The sequence below is a fragment of the Chaetodon auriga genome, chromosome 23, assembly GCF_051107435.1.
Source record: "Chaetodon auriga isolate fChaAug3 chromosome 23, fChaAug3.hap1, whole genome shotgun sequence".
Lineage (NCBI taxonomy): Eukaryota > Metazoa > Chordata > Actinopteri > Chaetodontiformes > Chaetodontidae > Chaetodon > Chaetodon auriga.
Window position 1 is genome coordinate 4,042,075 of NC_135096.1, and position 21,328 is coordinate 4,063,402.

The window sequence follows — 21,328 nt, forward strand, 5'->3', positions numbered from 1 at the left end:
ATTAAGGAAACTAATTAAGTTAGATATCAGAGTATTTATTGATGAAGAATCTTCACTATCTCTGTACTTACAGAGCTTTGTTGGAGGCTTTGACCACTGGCAGCAGCCTCAGAAGAGCCTCCTCTGAAGCAGCGAATTTCTTCAGGTCAAACGTATCCAGATCTTTTTCTGATGACAGTAATATGAAGACCAGAGCTGACCACTGAGCAGGAGACAGTTTATCTGTGGAGAGACTTCCTGAACTCAAGGACTGTTGGATGTGATCCACCAGAGAACGATCATTCAGTTCATTCAGACAGTGGAACAGATTGATGCTTCGCTCTGCAGAAGGTGTCTCTTTAATCTTCTTCTTGATGTACTTGACTGTTCCCTGATTGGTTTTTGAGCCGCTTCCTGTCTGTGTCAGCAGGCCTCGTAGGAGAGTCTGATTGGTCTGCAGTGACAGACCCAGGAGGAATCGGAGGAACAAGTCCAGGTGTCCATTTGGACTCTGTAAGGCCTTGTCCACTGCACTCTGGTGGAGATGTGAAAGATGAGGATCTCTGTCTTTGAAGACTTTTGACAACTGGACAACAAGTTTAGACCCTGCACGTTCACGGGAGGTTTTTTGTTCTTCTGACATCAGATTGATTCCAGAGCTGCTGAATGTCAGTTGGACACGCAGAGCAGCCAGAAACTCCTGAACACTCAGATGGATGAAGCAGAACACCTTGTCCTGGTACAGTCCTCTCTCCTCTTTGAAGATTTGTGTGAACACTCCTGAGTACACTGAGGCTGCTCTGATATCGATGCCACACTCTGTCAGGTCTGATTCATAGAAGATCAGGTTTCCTTTCTGCAGCTGCTCAAAAGCCAGTTTTCCCAGAGACTCAATCATCTTCCTGCTCTCTGGAGTCCACTGAGGATCTGACTCAGCTCCTCCATCATACTTGATGTTCTTCACTTTGGACTGAACCACCAGGAAGTGGATGTACATCTGAGTCAGGGTCTTGGGCAACTGTCCTTCCTCTCTGGTCTTCATCACATCCTCCAGAACTGTAGCAGTGATCCAGCAGAAGACCGGGATGTGGCACATGATGTGGAGGCTTCGTGATGTCTTGATGTGGGAGATGATTCTGCTGGCCTGCTCCTTGTCTCTGAACCTCTTCATGAAGTACTCCTCCTTCTGTTCATCAGTGAACCCTCTGACCTCTGTCACCATGTCAACACACTCAGGAGGGATCTGATTGGCTGCTGCAGGTCGTGTGGTTATCCAGAGGCGAGCAGAGGGAAGCAGTTTCCTCCTGATGAGGTTTGTCAGCAGCACATCCACTGAGGTGGACTTTGTAACATCAGTCAGGATCTCATTGTTGTGGAAGTCCAGAGGAAGTCGACACTCATCCAGACCGTCAAGGATGAACAAAACCCTGAACTCTTCAAACCTGCAGATTCCTGCTTCTTTGGTTTCAGGAAAGAAGTGATGAACAAGTTCCACCAAGCTGAACTTTTTCTCTCTCAGCACATTCAGCTCTCTGAAAGTGAATGGAAACATGAACTGTATGTCCTGGTGGGCTTTGTCTTCAGCCCAGTCCAGAGTGAACTTCTGTGTTAAGACCGTCTTCCCAATGCCAGCCACTCCCTTTGTCATCACTGTTCTGATTGGTTCATCTCGTCCAGGTGGTTTAAAGATGTCTTCTTGTCTGATTGTGGTTTCTGGTCCGTGTGGTTTCCTGGATGCTGTTTCAATCTGTCTGACCTCATGTTCATCATTGACCTGTCCAGTCCCTCCCTCTGTGATGAAGAGCTCTGTGTAGATCTGATTCAGGAGGGTCCGGTGTCCTGCTTTAGCGATTCCCTCAAACACACACTGGAACTTCTCCTTCAGGTTAGATTTAAGTTGATGCGGACAATCTGGAGCAAAAAGTTCTGAATGAAGACACAACAAATAAGTCAATAAGTGATTGATAAAGTTCAGATGAGAATTTAATGTCCTTGTCTGAACATATTTTGGTTCATCTGTTGAGACCTCAGTGAATGTTCCACTGATCCAGCAGTTAAACCTTTAGAGAAATCCTCTTACTGCTCTGCAGATGCTCAGCCAGCTCCTCCTCCTTCATTCTCCTCAGGAAGTGCTGTGTGATCTTCAGAAATGCCTCTCTGCTGCTCCTCCTCTGCTCTGCATCATCATCCTCATCCTCCCCCTGACTCTCTGAGCATTCTGGGTCATCTGAATTCAGAACCGTCTTGATCTTCTTCAGCTCGTTCCTCACAAAAGAGACAATGTTCTCCTCCAGCAGCTGGAACAGAAGATTATATGAATGGCACAAACTGAAATCATGGAAGCAAACATCAGATCCATGTTGGACAGACTGACGGTCCACTGGTCTAAAAAGTGCAGCGTGGAGATTATTGTGAACAGAACAGATGTGAAAGCAGCTGTTGTACATGTACAGACCATAAATATGGAGTCCAGGTGAGTTTGATGCTGCTGGGCAGACTGACCACTGGGAAATTCTGAGCTCTCCGGGTGGACTCTGTGGAGGGATCATGAAGAATTAGCTCACATCATGTCCGTCCACACAGAGACAAACACCAGCTGAAGATTCTTTGAGCTGAAGTGTTGTTTCCAACATTGAATCAGATGGTTTCCACTGACATTAAAGTGTTGCTCGTACTGCTGATCCCACCGTGAATCAACAGTCCAGTCTGCATTTCTGTGCAGCTTTCACTTTACTGTGTTGGTTCACCAGCTTGTCTGGCACAAATTGGCAGTGAGTCACAATAAAGTGAGTGAAACATGAGAAAAGCAAAGAGAGAAGCAGAGAATACTGGATCAAAGCAAAGCTGAGGGTGATTTCACATCCAGCTGTGTTTCAAATGAAAGCTGGAACGTTCTTCTCTGGAGTACATGAAGGAAACAGGTGCAGCTGTTGCTCATAGAAGTTGTTCTGGCTCTTTCTTTTATTCTTGGACAACATGTATTTGTTCTTGTCCACTTGTTGGAACCACAACACATTTTTGAGCTTTGTCTCCTCTCTGAGCTCCTGCAGCCTTTAGTTACCCATAACACCCTTCTCTGCATCAGACGTCTTCACAGAGGCACAACTCCAGCCTGATGTGAGGCGCCATGATGCCGCCGTCAGTGTCGTTCTTGACTTTGTGAATCCATCAGCAGCATCAATCACAAACAGACTGTGTGTTTCCTCAGACTCTCTGTGTTGCTTCATTCTGTGTTTCACAGCAGCTGATCTCAGTCCAGCTGTTATCACTGACATGTTTGTGTTTGTGTTGTCACATGACTGAAAACCACAACATGTTGATTTGATGGAGGAACTCAGTGGAATCAGGGTTAGCCTTCGTTAGCATCTGTTAGCCTCAATCAAGTCACTGTTTTATACTCATGCAGTCATCAGTCAGAAGGTGTGTGTGGAGGAAATGTTCAACTGGAGTCAAGAGTTGAAGACTGGTTATACTGGGCAGCTTCCACATGTGAGGATACAAACGAATGAGAAGAAGAACGATGCTGAAAATGAACAAACAGGTTTAAAAAACTTCTCTGATAAATAACAGTTCAAACAAGAATCTGTGATATTTTATTGTTATTAACAGTTTACCTCTTTGCAGCAGACGGTCGATCTACTTTAAAATCAATGAGGCAACCCATCGACCTTTCACTCTCCAAGGACACACAGCTGGGTCCAGGTCCAGGTTCAGGTCCAGGTCCAGCAGAGGCTGGTCTCCCATAGATCCTGTCAGACACAGAGGAAGATCACCAGGGATGGAAATTGACAGACTCAGAAGCTGCTGGAGAAACTACTTTGGAAGGTCCCCACTGGATTTGTGCTGAAGCCTCATATTATCCTCAGCTTTCAGTGTCCACATGTGGACATGTCAGTGCTGTTTAGGGACAGCCTGGACAAATGTCCTTTAACACTCATCTAGCTCCAACCTTCATCATCATTCTAGGACAACATGAACATTAGAAGGACAACTGGTCAGACTGGATTTAATGAGCACAAACATCAGCAGTGGACAACATGAGGAGGACATGTGGACATTTCAGGTCAAATTGTCCAACACGAGTTTAATACTGAGAACAACTTACTGTCTGTCAGAGACATGTTGCTGTTTAAAAGAAATGGGGAGATCCATTGACTTGTCACTCCTGAAGGACACACAGCTGGGTCCAGGTCCAGGTTTGAGTCCGGGTCCAGCAGAGTCTGGTGGGTCCTGCTGCTCTGGCCTTCAACACAACACACACAGAGCTTTGAGTGTGAATAATGATGGTGGAGAGATTCGAGTGCTCTGACATGGAGACGAGTCCTGGACAGTCAGAGATCCTGGTCTCACCTCTGAGCTTCGGTCTGGCCGTCATCGTCCCCACACAGACTGGTTTTAGAGGGACGGACTCCCTCCTCTCTGTCCTCACACCGATTCATGCTGCTGAACTCACGTCAGCTCACACACACTTTGATCTGGAGAGGAAACACAAATCATTCATGTGCACATCAGCTGAATTCATCCTTTCATGGTCTCTCCTGTCCAAATATCAGCTGCTCCTCCTCTGATTGGCTGTTATCTCGTCTTTCATATCAGTGTCAGCTGAATGCAGTCAGACAGCAGTGTGAGGCTGAGCTGCTGTACTTCTATCAGTCCACTAGATGGCGCCATGAAGCTGCAGTGATGTGAACACACACTTGATGCCTGGACGACCGTTGACATCCACTGACACACACTGACTGAATCTGACAGGAAGCTTCAGTTTGTGGAATATTCAGTAAATTCAACATGACTGAAAGTTTCTTTACGCCTGAACGATCTTCGATATCAACAAAGTGGTCGTGACGTAAAAGTGGACCGACTGTAACAAAGCGTCTCCAGATGATTGTGATGGACCTCAGCTCGACACGTTCGACAGGTTTCACATTGAGAATTGTTCTTTACATTTTACTGCATTCGTGGATTTTACATTGAATTTTTCTGCTCTGTTGTTCTTCTTTTGCACAAAACCACCATCACCTTTGCACTGCCCTCATTCCCACTGTCTCAGGTTTTGCAGTATAACTTGTATATTACACTCATACTGCACACAGTACGTGATTATCTGTGTATATGTGTATGTATATATATGTACTGTATCTTCCTGTAAATCTAATGTAGTTTTCCTTTTTATTTCTTTTGTAATATTGTTCTAAACTTTGTTTCAGTGTTTTATTCTCATGTCAAATCTTGGAGGAGCTGTAACTGCATTTCATTGGTCAGTCCTGTTATAAAGATAATAAAGCTGAACGCTGAACCTTGATAAGGAGCCAAAGTCCACAGAGGCAGCGTGATGATTAAACTGAGATCAAAAATGAAGCTTCACTTCACACACACTAATGTGACAGCAACAAAAATTAGATTTCACCTGTGAGAACAAAGTCCATCAGAACGGCTCCTTGAACAGTTAGATTACTGGATTATTGTATCACTGATGAGTAACGAGAACTTTAATGTTGGAGTTGGTCGACGTGGAGCAACTTTTATCTGTTTTGTCGACTTTTAGGAAGTTTAACGGACTGATCATTTGATTTGATTTAAAGTCTTAATTTGAAAAGTCACAAAATGAAGTAAAAGTCAAAAGTCAATTAGTAAAAGTAAAGTAAAGTAAAAGTCAAATATTTATGGAGTAGAAATAATCAAACAAAATACAAGTCCTTCTAGACTGTACTTAACTGCAGTACTTGAGTAAATTAGTTTCTTTCCACCACTGAGAGATCCTTTCAAAATAAAAGCCTGTCTCAATCAAGCCTTCTCAGGTCATATTAAAACAGGAATCTTTGATTTGATTCTTGATCACATTGAAGCACAAAGTGAGAAAAAGCAGCGACACTCGTTGCTGTTGGAGGAGAGTTCAGAGCTCTGACAGCTCATTTAGTGACACAGTTACAGACTGAATTGAGAAATAAAAGGTTTCAGCTCCTCACGGCCCTCTGAATGCTCCTTCCTGCTGTCTCCACATCAACTATTGAGGATCACTCGCTCTGCTTCTGCTCTTATTCCAGCGTTTACACTCACAAACATCCACACAACATGGCCGATGTTTTTAACGGAGCTGCTTTCAGCTCCTTCGTCCAGAGTTCACAGTTAAACTCAGAGTTTGGAGAAACGATGGATGGAGCTGCAGATCGATGCCGTTTGTGCTGAAGCTAGACTAACGACAGCTTGAGTAAAAAACACCTGAAACGTGTTACTTTACCTTCAGCTGGAGCTTCAGAGGAGAAAACAAACTGCGACACACCGAAGGCAGAAAATGAAAGTAAACTTTAAACAGTCATCCAACTGGAGAAACCAGTTTACACCAACAAAAGTGATCAAACTGGGCAACCAGCCCAACCTTGCAGATCTGTTTGAAGCTGCTTAGTTGGTTTGGGACACTTCAGCTACAAAGACAGCTGGTCCGGCTGCTTCTGATGATGATCGCAATCAGACGACATGACAGAGTCGGTCAGTGGGTTATTTTTAGCTGTTTAGCAGCAAAAGGAATGGAGCTGCAGACGTCAGATGGAGTCAATGGACTTCATGATATGAACCAAAGATAAACAAAGCAATGAACAGCTGGAAAAGACCCTCTCCTCTTAGGAGACTTGGCTAAAATGCTGCTTTACTGTGACTCTACAAGTGATTGAAGTTTACAGGTTTGTGAGATTTGGGGTCTCATCAAACACACTTGTGGCCGTCAGATTGGACTTTTGTCCAGTGTTGTCAGGAAGGAAGCATGTTAGCGCCATCGTGTCTTCCACTGGAATTAATTTCTGTATTAATGACTCAGGATGATGAGACATCTTTGCTCTTTCTTGTCTGTTACCTCTGAAAGAACCTCAAGTGACAAAAAGCACCTTTATATCCAGGTACAACAATGCACCTGCTGCAAAGGTGCTGAACTGTTAGCCAATGAGCTACAGCTGGAGCCACACGCCATGTTGTGCCTTTATGAGGCACAAATGTTCCCTTACAATCAGGGACAAAATGGATTGACAGAACAATGAAACTGAATCCTTTTTTACATGTGAACCGATCAGTTTTCAGTGGATTTCAATGAGAACGTCTGCTGGGAAACTTGTAGCACGTCACAAAAAGCAAAAGGTGGAAGGAGCCATTCGCTAATCGATGAGCGCAACAAAACTCCACTTCACAGCGTACACACAACAAAACTGAGCAGAAAGTACACCAACGAGACGCAAACTCCTGATTCACATGCAGGGTTAGAGTCGGTGTTTCAGCACTGACGCTGGAGGCATCGGGCTTTGAGACGTTCATCAGTCACTTCTGAAGGCCAAACACACATGTGGAGCACCGATTTACAGATTTAAAGAGGAGGCTTCAAATTCTGAGCGTAACATGCAGAAAATTAACAGGATATTAAATCTGCATCAAACACATTCAGGAAATTCAAATGTGGGATGCTTTTCAACTCCTTCCAAGAATTCATGAAAGAGAAAACATGAATTGAAAAATTAGAGGAAGGTTTAAAGGTGCAGCAGCATGAAGAGCATGAGACACAAGGAGGTCTGAAATGGGAACCAACTATTCTGGACGGAAATCAAACTCAGTTTATATGACGGCTTAGTCTGAGTCTGAGTACTTAGTTTAGTCTTAATCATAAAAATCTGGTATGGACTTAATCTGTATGTGATGACCCACTGAAGACATCATTTCATCATATATTAAAAGTTAATCAAACAGGACATTCATTTTTCAGTTTAGCCATATTTTTTTCTGTAGAAATCCAACAAATTTACCTTGAAAGTTCCCTGGAAACAGAGAGGTGGACTTTATGGGTGCACTTAGCGTCTATTTTTCAAACTACGTTCATTAAAAGAAGAAGCAAAGCAAACACTAACACAGCTGACCAAGTCTACAAAATCCAAGCTTTAAATCAAGCATGTCTGCAGGAGACGGTTCATTCCTGGCTGTTTATCACATGTCCAGAACAAGATATGGTATGCCCAGGCCTTGGGAACTGACCAATTATATTCTGTAACGTATATCTGATTATTGTACAGGGTTTGGTCAAACCCAACATGATAAATGTGAACTTTTGTCTGACAACTATGCTCATTCTGGCGGAGATCCTGCGGGAGCTCTGTCAGTCTGAGAGCAGCGCTGTATTACTTTATATGTGACCTCAATAAATACTTTGACTGTGAACTGAAGATTGCTTCGGACCGTTCTTGGGCTTTCAACGAAGAACCGGGTGAACAGACTGAGGATCTGAAAGAGTCGCAGGGATGCACTTGTTGTCCGCCAGCTGCGTGTGTGTCCTCCTCATCGCCGCGCTCCTCCGCCAAGTGAGCGGTTTAGAGACTGTTACAGGCCTGTATGGAGAAACGCTCGAGATCCCGTGAAACAATGGAGCCATAAAAGCAGAAGACAGGGAGAAAATAATAATTTGGGTCCCGTAAGCGTACTGACTATTACACCAGACCACTTATCCGCTTTGACAGCCATTGCTCTTTATTGTTCACTCATTTGTTGTTGTGTTGCTGTTTACCGTCATGTTTTAAATAAACATTTTTGCTACAAAGGACAACGCCTTGAAGTCTTGTTAACATAAGACTGACATAGAAAGGGTTACAAAAAGTGAAAAACACAAAGGCGCTGTCTTTTCTTCAACTCATTTATTTGAGAAAAAAAATGTTTAAACATTGAAAAAGCTGCTGCAGGAAAAGGGCAGACATAAAATACTGCATGTGAAACATTCCTTAATGATATATGGATAACTGTAATCACCAGACATGAGGATGAACAAATCATCTAAACAGCTACAAGAACAAACAAACAAATAAATAAATGAAGGAGTGAAAGAATAAATAAATAAGTAAATGCTGAAGACAGAGAGAAAGGGGGGCAGGTGCCACGGAATGCATTTCATTCTAGCAGAGGCACGTCCAAACTATTCCCAAAAAGGGCCGTGTGGCTGCAGGTGTTTTCCTCCGAGCGATCGAGAGCACGCAGTCTGACCAATCAGCTGTCTGAAGACTGGGATCAGCTGATGAAATGAGTCAAGTTTGTTGTGCTGCTGCTCAGCGCGAAAGAAAACCTTCGGCCACTCGGCCCTTTGTGGAATAGAACAAAAAAAAAAAAAAAAAAAAAAAAACTTTACTTCTGCTAACAATAGTTGTTGGGTTCCATTGATTGCATTTCCATTGGATTTGAGGTCAAAATCACTGCTTTTTAATGGTTTGTAAGTGTAGGACTGATGGTCGTTGTTGCTTCCTAAGGTGGGTGCAATGACTTGTTTTGTCCACTAGATGGAGACAAGTGACTACGGACACAACAGTTTATCTGTGTTGAAGTCTAGGACCCACTGCTAAAGAACAATGAGATACTCCTTTAACACCTAGAGCTTTGACCTTTGTCCCTGTCTGTCTGTCTGTCTGTCTGTCTGTCTGTCTGTCTGTCCATGTCAGTGTGATCCATTAGTCCTGTGCTTTTTTCATTGCAGCATATTTGAATAGAGCAGCCTATGAGACACTAATGCTGGACAGAGCAGAGTAGGTGTTGGATACATTCTATATGTAACCGGCAGGTTAGGTCTGCCCCACCACCGCTGTATTCTAACAGTAACGTCCCCGCTTCTTCCGGTCGCGCACCTGCAGCGAGGCTCCTAATCAGCACCATTAGTGGGACATAAATGCGGGTAGCGGCGCGCCAGCCGATCTCTCTCTCTCTCTCTCTCTCTCTCTCTCTCTCTCTCTCTCTCTCTCTCTCTCTCCTGCTGCTGCTGCTTCACGATGACGCTGTCCGTGTTTGTGTTCAACTTGAGCGTTGATCTGGGGCCCGTTGCACAAAGCTAGGATAAGGGATTAAACCGGGAAGTTATGGGATAAGTTACCATGGAGATTTATTCTGTGGAGCTAGCCTGCTCCAGACCAGGCTAAATTCCAGGATTTATTTAATCTCATCCCTTATCTCAGTCAGCAGTCATCACAAACGGAAACCAATAGTTATTCCACTGCCCACTACACATTGTTATCACATTCAACTAGATCCACTGTCATTATTTAAACATTAACACAAAACATGAGCATCATTCATTTCAATTTTAATTGATTTCATTAATTTCAATCATTGTAGATAAATGATTATTTTAGATGATGTTGCAATCATTAGATAGACTGTTTCCCATAGACTATATATAAAATACACATCCAATATAAATACGCGGAGTGGGACTCGATTAAAAAAAATAATCTAATTAATTAGAGGCTTTGTTCTTAATTAATCTCAATTAATCGCAGTTTAATGGTATAACAATATTTGCCACAAGAAGCCACATTTTGCTTCATTTGCTCCAGTGTGGGTTGCCGGCGCCGCTTGCTCGTACTCGGACCAGGACTGCTCGCACTAACAGCTCCGGCGGTTTCTGTGCTCGCTGCAACATGCTTTGCATTCAGGTGGTACCGCAGGCTTGATGTGCTTCGGTGGTAGGCAAATTCTTTTTTGCACTATTTGCACAAAACCACGCTCTAATCTTGGACTTGGGGCAGCCACGTATCCCAGAATGCATTTCGTAGCAACGATAGCGGAGGAGAGGACTCACAACTGTAAAGTTACAAGTTTCGAAATACTACTGTTTTAGTAGTACGGAATGTGGTTTTAAGATTATTTTATGTGAGAAAGTGGATGTTAAAACTTAAAATCTGTGGTCGATTCATCACGATAGCGCGTAGTTTAAAATTTGCTCCAAAGTTTTCGGAGATAACCGGCAGACGAGCTGCGATGGTGACGTCATCAAGTACGCTGCCGTCCCTATTGCAGAATGACCGTCCTGCGTCCTCCCGTCCTGGAGAGACTGAACTCCCAGGTCGAACTTGCAAAGTCCGAACTGCCAAGTTCGTAAGTCCGAACTTGGCGTGCTTGCTATTGAGAAACGACCCTAGCTCTGACGCGTCTTGTGCATCAGTGTGATCGGTGGACCAGGAACTCGTGCACGAGTGCAAACTGCGATTAAATGCGTTAATTTTTTTTGACACGTTTTTTTTTTTTGTAATTAATTAATCATAATTAACGCGTTAAAATCCCACCCCTATTTTACATGCAGTTGTCAATGAGGACTTCAATATTGTCTTTATTGTTGCTATGGAAACCAATGACCTCCCTCAAGCCCTGAGCTCAGTGGAATGTTGATGTCATCTCTGATAGATCAAAGCCACTTTGTGACGTATCAAAGGAGTGGACCAGGGCTTTGGAACACAGGTCCTTATATGGATGAGGTTTCACTCCAGGCGTTGCTGGATTGACCTGAGAGCCCATACAGGATTCAGCTCAGGATTTTGTTGAATTCACTTTGATTTTACTAATTTCCAAGTGTTTTCACACAGATGTTTTGAGGTGTGACAGATTTTTCAAGAGGCTTTGAGCAAGTGCATTGTACTCTGACTCACAATTGGACAGTGCTACGGTTGGCTTCTTTTGGTTTTCCATGCCACTAAAGTGCCACCCTTCGTTAGGCTTACACAATAACCTGATGTACTTTGTCTATCACTGACATCAGCAGGCCAATCCGTTTCACTGTGTGCTTGTATACCCAGGTTCTCATCACTTTTCCTGTAGCACAACTCGTTGTTAATTGTGCCTTTGAGATACATCAGTACAGCTTAACTGTACTCCATTGCTGTTCGGTAGGTTCAGTAAAGTACTTTGACTATTTGCTTACAATGCAGCTCAAATCAGATCTGGTACACACAATCAAACAGATGAGGCTTCCTACTGCCTCTCTGTATCTTGTGTCATCATTCATCAGTGCTGCATCATCCGTGTAGTTCAGTTTTTGTTCACACGGTGTGGATCTAGGTTTACAATCCTGCATGTTGAACCTCTCCAGGATTTTTTCAACACACTTTGTCTGTGACATTGTCACACAGTTGTCACTCTGGTTAAAATCAATGCCAAGAAAATATCTGAGTTTGCCCAAATCCTTCATTTTGAACCTTGCTGTAAACATGTCTTTCACAAGCTGCAATGCATTTTCATCACTTCCTGCAATGATGATGTCATCAATCCAAATAACCATGATCACCTTATCATGTTCTGTTTCCCTTGCGTAAACACAGTGGTCAGCCTGGTTCTGTACAAACTTGTTTTGGGTTAGATAGTCATGCAAAACCTTGTTCCAATTCCTGCCTGATTGTTTTAGCCCATACAGTGACCTCTCTAACTTACACACCAACTTTTCATTTGTGTGAGATTTCACCTCGTACCCCTCTGGCTGTTCCATGTAAATCTCACAGTCTATTGGTGCATTTAAGTAGGCTGTTTTTACATCCATTTAGTGCAAAATCAAATTTTCTTGCTGTTTTCTGCATCAGCACTCTGATACTAGTCAAGTTAGCTGTAGGAGAAAATGTCTCCTCATAATCTACAGCCATCTTTTGACTGTATCCCTTAGCAACATATCGGGCCTTGTATTTCTCAGATCCATCAAGATTGTTTTTAATAGCATACACCCATCTACCCCCCACTGCTTTCTTTCTGGACTTGATCAGTCTCGTCATCAGACACATATTTAGACATTCTACAATCTGTGTATCTGTCTGGCATCCTTCTCTCTCTCGAAGGGTAACACCTGGGCTCAGGCTCACACTTGACCTCTACTGGCTGTGGTTGGTGGCGGCTCACTCCAGGCTGGTGGCTCACTTCAGGATTATGGTCTAGTGAGACATGGTGATCTGGACTTTTGGACTTGTACTGTACAAAGTCATCTACAGGTGTTAAGTTAGTCTGTGTCTGCTGCCCTACACTTGTTTTAGCCACAAATTTTACCACCCTGCACTTCTGCACTTTCTTCGTGTCAGGAAAGTAGACAATATATTCTGGACTGTTTTTGTCATACCCGATGAAAACACCCTTTTCACACCTTGGATCTAATTTTCTTTTGTCTTGTTTTTAAGCAAAACACTCCAACCCAAACCTCTGCATTCTAGGCAGGTTCGGCTGTCTGCCTGTCAGTGCTTGGATTGGTGTCTGCTTTGTGCGTTTATTAAAACATCTGTTCCTCTCCACAGCAGCAGTCTGGACTGCACAAGTCCACAGTTGTTTTGGCAGATTACTTTCAATCAACATGCACCGTGCCATATCAAGAAGTGTGCGCCAATTGCCCTCAGCAGTGCCATTCTGGTGAGGAGAGTAAGGTGCTGATGTCTCATGTCTAATCCCATGTTTAATGAGTAGAGCCTGGTAACCTTTTCCTGTGTATTCAGAACCATTGTCAGATCTGAAACACTTGATCTTGCCGTATGGGGCTGTGTCAGCTAGAAACTTCTCTGTAGCTTTTTAAGAAATACACAAACACTGTACTGGAGAAGTCATCAGTGAATGAAAGTGCATATCTGTGACCATCTCTGGACTCTGGGTGGATCGGTCCTGCCAAATCTGTGCGTACTAGCTCTGGAGGTGTTTTAGCTCTCGTATCAGGGTCTCTGTTTCTGGTTTGGAAAAATTTCCCCAGAGTGCACACTTCACAATGTGGAGGTTTGTTTGGACCTTTAATTTTCATGCCATCAGCAACACTTTGTAACCTCTGAATGTCATCATAGTTGCAGTGCCCCAGAATCTCATGCCATGTCTGCATATCAAAACATCCCCTGCATTGGTCATCACATTCATCATCATCATTATCATCATTCTGATTCTGATTTACTGTGTGAAAATAATATGATCTGTCATGTACCTGAATGTGTTTCGTACCGTCTCTGTGGATCAGAACGTCCTTCCCTTTCTTGAAGATCACGGTGGCTCCGCTGGCAGTGGCTGCTTTCACCAAGAAAATGTCTTGTGGATAGGATGGGATGTACAGAGCTGCCTCAGCGTGGTGTTCAGATGACTTCCTCTGCTGTCAATCAGATAGACCTCTGCATCGCCACAGCACTCTGCCACCCCCTTGCACCTCGTGCCATCAGCCAGCTCCACGCAGTGTGTATCGGCCTGGGACTCCTCATCAAACCTCTTGAACTTGGCGAGATCTGTGATCATATGCGATATTTCCCTGTAGTCGACCATCAGATTCCTCACGTTGACACCTGCTGCCCCCTCGCTCACTCGGAAGGCGAACTCTTTGTCCTGGTCTTCTGTCTCCCCGGAGACATTGCGTGCGTCGTCTTGGTCTCTGCGCTGTTTCCTTCTGCAGGTGGTGTCCCGGTGTGCGGTGCTCCTGCAGTGACTGCACCACAACTTGGGCTGGCAGGCTCTGGCCAGGTGTCCCTTCAGGCCTCATTTGAAGCACGCCAGGTCCGCTGCTGCCCTCTCTGCTCCTCGGTCACCTGTGCTGGCAGGTCTCCCTCTCTGCTGCTGCATGCGTGCCTTCATCACGTTGTCATCTGTTGCTGCAGCCCGCATCTTCTGTGTCCTCATAGCTGCGTAGCTTTGTTTTTAAACTCGGCAAAAGATACGTTCTCAGCACGCTGCGTAATATGGACCGCAAATGGTTTGAAGGACTCAGGCAGCCCCTTCAGAACCATAGGTGCCAGTAGTCCGTCACTGAATGTTTCACCAACATTTCTCAAAGCTGTGATTGCGATCTCAGCGCGGATCACATATTCAGTCACACTTTCACTGACTGACTTTTGAAGTGATGTCGGTACTGTGTAAAGGTTGATAATGCGTAGCTTTCCTTTACCTTGGTCATAGTCCCTTTAAGTCTTCAGAGTTTCTTGGCCATCGTCTGCCGCCTCTTGCATTACCAGCGATAGACTTTTGTCATTCAAGAACTGGATAAGTTCTGCATATGCCTCGGCATTCTAGGCTGCATCCACTGGCAGCTCCTCTGCGTGTTTCGTTTCTGTGTCATTTAAAACAATGTTTTTCATGCCCTGCAGACGAAGGTGGCCCAAATATTTCGTCTCCCATAGTTCGTAATTCTTTTCATCTCCATCAAATAGGAGCCGAGACCAGCTGCTTGTGTCTGCAATTCTTCTGCTCGTGGTGCTAACAGCATCTAATCATCACACATGGTGGAAACAGGCTAAACTGTCTCTGGATTACTCTGGGCCCATAACCTGTTGACAGAGTAGGGCTATACAGCGGCACAGCATTGTGAACCCAGAAGTTAGAGAAAAAGCACCGTATACAAGGAGAAATGAATCGGAGACGCTCTGCTGTTTCCCAGGTCACCTACACACAACTGAACTCACTCACTTTTATTAAACACGCCCACAATGGATATCAGACAGCTGCAATCAATCAGTCCTCAATCAACTCAAACACCCAATAAACATAACATAACATTAAGTTTTCCCATCATAAACACAAAATAATAAATGAACATTTAATAATTGGGAGCACCGACTCAACATATGCACATAGAAGTAATCACTCACTTTAAATTGGGGATTGGATTGCAAGTCATGTGTGCATGTACTTTTGCCTTTTTCCTCTCCAAAATCCTTAAAGGCCAAGCCCTTCCAATTCTGCTCAGCGACTGAGCGGATGAGGAGATTGTTGTCCTCAATTTGTTGTTGAGGGGGAACCCCGGCCTTCACAAGGTCATCGACAGTGGGTCTGTTTGATGTCCAGACTGTCTCCTTGTCCAGTGTCTTCTGTATTCGGGCTGCTTGAGGGGGGTTGCCTTTCCTGTAAATCTGTAAATGGAATGAGCTGTACCATGGAGTACAAAAAGGTGAGTGAGTAGCATCATAGCTATATATATATTTATATAGCAGAAAAGGTGTGCATGGAAAAAAAATGATGCAATACAGCTGCCTCCATTAACAAGACATGCACAATGCTTACACAGTATGTATTGACTCCACTGCCTAAGTTGGAGATCCCTCCACTTGTGGTAGTAAGGCCGGTAGTGTAGAAAACCAGCCTTTGTACATTGGTCTTTTAAAGGCGGGTCACCAGTCAGTGTTACAGGGAAGGCCCTGCAATAAGCATCCCAGTCCTGCAGGGATGCGGGTGTGTGTAGACCAACTCAACAGCAGTTCAACACAACGAATGAAACAAAAACAGCTGCAATGTGTCCTTGTCTGTTTGATTGCTATGAGTCAAATCAAAGCCTTGAAAGATTCATAGAGCATGCTTTTGATGTAGTAATACTGATTACTCACTTTGACTTCAGCCGTTGTAAATCTGATGCAGGGTTGGACAATGGGACCCCACCTTCTCCAAGGAAGAACTTGCCCTGGTCCGTCTTGTCTCCATCTTGCTGTTTAAGGGAAAACGGCCTGATGTTGTTGAAGTAGCATTCCAAAAACTCCAGAGAAACAAAGAAAAAATAATGAACTTCTTTCCCTGTCAGTTGGTGCTCCAACAGCAGGATAACCTCACAGTAGTGTCTGAAAGATGTGACTGCAGTGTTGGGGATGTAATCGCCACTGATTAGTTTTTGGTGGATATAATCAATATCCCTCTGTGCAGCAGTAAGGACATCCTTCTTTTGAGACCTGTTGCAAAAGTCACTGAGGTAACACAGTGTAGAAAAGCTGTATTAGTCACTACATCAGTGCAAGTCACAGTGCAGTGGTAATAAGATCAGCATACCTCTCAGTTGGCTGAACTGTCGGGCACATTTGAGGAGTGTTGGTGACTATGAATCCTTGACTCTGAAGGCGAAGGCATAGGCTGACACAAGACGCTGGATCTTTGCAATACTCCTCGAGCTCTGAGAAGTCCCAAACTCTGCCCTCTCTGGCAAATCAGTTCTGGGAGGCAATTGCTCCAGATGCTTCTTGCTCCTTTTCCTCTTGTGTGTTGGTTTTCATACACACCCTTTTCAGATGGGTTGGGCGGTGGCCTATGATGATTTTTTGTAACCCTAACGCATTCTCCTCCTCCTCTGGTAGCTGGTTTCTGTCTGGGCTCATGATTTCCCATCTTGTTTTCTGTATTTATTTTAATTTTCCTTAAACTTGAAAGTTTTAATTTTTGGCTGAATTGGACATCTAAAGACATATTTTATGGACAAATATTTAAAAGTTGTGGATGACCCTTGCAACCTCTGATATTTCACGGATACACTCTGCTCTGGCCTACTGACAGAAAAAGCCTGCTACGGCCTACCAACAGAAAAAGCCTGCTGGCAGCTAAAGCTAACCAACTAGCACCAAGATGCCTCCTTTCTCCACAGATGACCTCTACAAACTTCTGCAGCAGGTTGCAGTGTTGGAAACCAAAGTTCAGCGTCTGGAAATAAATGCAGAAGTGAACGGACCTTGTGGAAATGACAGCACTTTGCTGCTGACTCAAAACAGCGGACTAGAGGATGCTAACATCCAGCTAATTAGCTCTGATACAGCTCCCACGAAACTAAAGGGCTGTGTACCGGGTAATAAATCTGCCAGTATTAGTCCTCCCTGGAATGCTCTCGGGGCAAAGCCCAAGAGTAAATCAGCTGATATGGGAAGACGTCCAACAGGTAGAGCCCAGCGCCCAGAGATCTGTGATGCGACAGGCTGGCCTGCGTTATCATCCTCCTCAACACCTGTGCAGAGTAAGGCACAGCTGTGGATAAAAGCTAAAGGGAAGGTGAGCAACAAAGCTCCCAAACCAGGTAGTGTGCAGTTACAAAATTGGTTTGCTCCACTACTGCAGGACCCTGGATCTTCAACTGAAAACCTGGATAACTCCTCGGACTCACAGAGAGGGGTAAGGCCTGACAGGAAGTCAGAAGCTAGAAAGCTACACGGAAAGCTACTGACTGGTCCTGAGACTCTGGTTGTTGGTGATTCTGCTATTAAAGACATGGGAAGCATGTAGAGCAGAAACACAAAAGTGTTGTGCTTTCCTGATGATACGGTCTCCAACATGACCGACAGAATCCTCAGTCTTGTTGTAGAAATTCCAACTTTGAAATACCTTGTACTGCACACAGGGGCAAATGATATTGCGAAACGACAATCTGAAGTGCTCAAACGAGATTTAGATAAACTGCTAAATGCAGTGAGCTCTCTGAATGCTGAGGTCTTCTTCAGTGGGCCTTTACCACCAGTCAGAGGAGGAGGAGAGAGATTCAGCAGATTATTGGCAGTAAACAGATGGCTTTCAACTGTATGTGATGTCCACTCAGTGCATTTTATTGACAATTTCAACTTTTTCTGGGACCGCAGACATTTTTTCAAAGGAGACGGACTTTCCCTAAACAAGTCAGGAGTAAAACTTTTTGCCTCCAACCTATCTTTCTTCCTGCGTAACACTGTTCCCACTCCCAAGGACAAGAGACAAGAGGAATCCAAACAACAGCAGCAAACACCAAAACATGAAGGAGAACCAACTCTCCCCCCGCCTGTATGCTCTAACCATGAAGGATGCCAGAGCAAAAAGGGGGATGCCTCATGTTCTCCACCAGGGGCCACTGCTTGTGAGGATTCACTTACTCCAACCACTAAAACTCCACCTAGGTCACCATCTCCAACTGCCCAAACTCCATCTAGCTCATCATCTTCACTGGGTATCCCATCACCATCCTCCCCCCTGCTGGAGTTTACTGACCAAATGAACAAACTTGTCAGCGCGGGTATCAGACTTACCCCTCGCCCATCTGGGATCCTGTCCCCCCAAATTCCACCCCGCCCCCTACAACCACCCTGTCCCCCTCCACCACCACAGCACCGACGGGCACCACCTCCACCCCCTCCACGGCTTGATCTGAACCTACTCCAGTCCCCTAGTAAGAGCCCAGCACAGCCACCTATTTGTGTTGGTAATTGATGTGTTCCGGGTCCAGCTTTTAAAGCAAATGTTATGCCTGACTTTTCCAAGGAAAAGCCAGGGCCCATTGTGCCGGAAGCAGTGATTCATGTCTCAATAGGTAGGAGGAGAAGATCGGCCCATCTCTCCAGAAACATCACATCATCGAATTTAACATGTATTCCACGTCAGCCACAGTATGTTCTAAAACATGGGAATGTTGGACTTTTTAGCACATTTCAGTTAGCCCTTTTAAATGTTAGGTCTTTGGCAGGCAAATCATTCTTAATCAATGACTTTATCATCAAGCACAGGCTTGATTTTATGTTTTTAACTGAAACTTGGTTAGGACAAGATAACAGCGCAGCAGTTCTCAATGAGTCAGCCCCTCCGAACTTCAGTTTCATAAGTGAAGTAAGAATGTATAAGAGAGGAGGTGGAGTCGCCATTTTGTTTAATGATAGCATTCAGTTCAGCAGAGTCTCTTATGGTCAGTTTGAATCTTTGGAATATGTTGCCATTCAATCTAAGTCTCCCTGTCGATCAGTCTTCGTAACCATCTACAAGCCTCCAAAATACAATGCAAAGTTTTCCGATGAGTTTGCCAATCTACTGTCTGTTGTTTGTATTGATTTTGACTGTGTTGTGTTAGTGGGTGACTTCAACATTCATGTTGATAATCTCAAAGATGGATGTGCTAAAGAACTTCTAAACATCCTGGATCATTTTGGCCTATCTCAGCACGTAACACATTCAACACATAACAAAGGGCATATATTAGATTTGGTTATTTCCAAAGGGCTCAATATCTCTGAGGTTGTGGTGATGGATGTTGCTCTTTCTGATCATTACTGTGTGTCATTTAAAATGGCCATACCTGCTATTCTTAACAAAAGTGGAACAGAGGTAATCAAAAAGCATTATATTAATGATAACACCTGTGCAGTTCTCTCTCAGTGTTTTACACCATCACCAACACTGCCCTCAGCTTCAACTGATGACCTTGTAAATAGTTTCAGTTCCAAAGTTATGGCTATTATTGACTCCATCGCCCCAGTTAAGACAAAAGTTTTATTAGGAAGGAAAAAGACACCTTGGAGAAACACCACACTGGTCAAAGTCCAGAAAAGAGTCTGCAGACAGGCAGAGCGCAGGTGGCGAAAAACTAAACTCCAGATCAAAAGCTTTTCACATCAATTATAGCAAATCGACTTTCATACATACTACCTAAAATGATTAATTTAGACCAAACAGGATTTGTCAAAGACCGTCTTTTAAGTGACAATGTTCGGCGTACTCTTAATGTAATTGACTATACAATAAAAACAAAACAACAAATGCTAACATTGACGCTAGACGCTGAAAAGGCCTTTGATCGGGTGTCATGGCCCTTTTTATTTGGAGTGTGCCAGACGTTTGGCTTCCACCAAACTTTTATTGATTTGATGAAGAATATGTATAAAGAACCAAAAGCAAGAGTCAGAGTGAATGGGACCCTTTCTAAGACTTTTAATTTAAAAAGAGGAACAAGACAGGGAGACCCATTATCCCCACAACTATTTGCTTTATACATAGAACCATTAGTGGAGAGGATTCGGGCAAGTGAGAAGACAAAGGGTCTCAAAATTAAGGAAGATGAACAGAAATTAGCAATGTACGCAGATGATATTATGGTGTACCTCACAGATATACATAATTCATTGCCTGCGTTACCAGATGAAGTTGGAAACTATGGAATACTGTCTGGTTATAAGTTAAATTTAAATAAAACTGAAGCTATGGAGGGCACGGTGATGCAGCAGGTAGTGCGCGTGCCTCACAGCAAGAAGGTTGCTGGTTTGAACCCTGGGTCGGGCAGGGCCTTTCTGTGTGAAGTTTGCATGTTCTTCCCGTGCTCCGGGTACTCCGGCTTCCTCCCACAGACCAAAAACATGCTCATTAGGTTAATTGGTCTCTAAATTGTCCGTAGGTGTGAGTGTGAGTGTGTGAGTTGTCTGTCTGTGTATGTAGCCCTGCGATCGGCTGGCGACCGCTTCAGGGTGTACCCCGCCTCTCGCTCATTGCTAGCTGGGATAGGCTCCAGCCCCCCGCAACCCCGAAATGGGATGCGCGGGTATAGAAAATGAATGAATGAATGAAGCTATGGAAATTGGTACCCATTTGGAGAGAAACTTTAAAAAACAGTTTGACTTTAAATGGGACCAGAATAAAGTGAGATATCCAGGCGTTATCATACCCAATAATTTAGACCTAATATATCATTGTAATTTCGAGAATCTGGAGAATTGAGTAAAGCAAGATCTGAATAGGTGGAAAATCTTACCTCTCATTATTTGAAAAGATAAATATCATTAAAATGAATGTTTTGCCATGCTTTTTGTTTCTATGTCAGAATCTGCCTACATACATACCACCCACAAGTTTTAATGTTTGGGATGGGCTGCTTAGAAAATTTTTATGGGACGAAAAGAAGCCAAAAGTGAAACTTAAAATTTTGCAACCAAAGAAAAAAAAAAGAAAGAAAAAAAGAAAAGAGAGAGGGGGACTTGCATTACCAAATGTAATTAACTACTATTACTCAGCACAGATGAAACCAACTTTAATATGGATGAATAATGAGATGAGACCCAAATGGAAACTCATTGAGTTTCATTTGGCTGAATCACTCAGTACTTTGATT

The 21,328-nt window shown here is 43.8% G+C and overlaps 1 protein-coding gene across 1 annotated transcript in view; it reads right to left on the minus strand.

The window, feature by feature from the left end:
* The window catches only part of LOC143316071 (uncharacterized), a 109,997-nt gene that overhangs the window by 10,874 nt on the left and 77,795 nt on the right, over positions 1 to 21,328 (minus strand). The window contains 1 exon segment of the mRNA XM_076723785.1: positions 72 to 638. Coding sequence (XP_076579900.1) covers positions 72 to 638 — 567 coding nt within the window.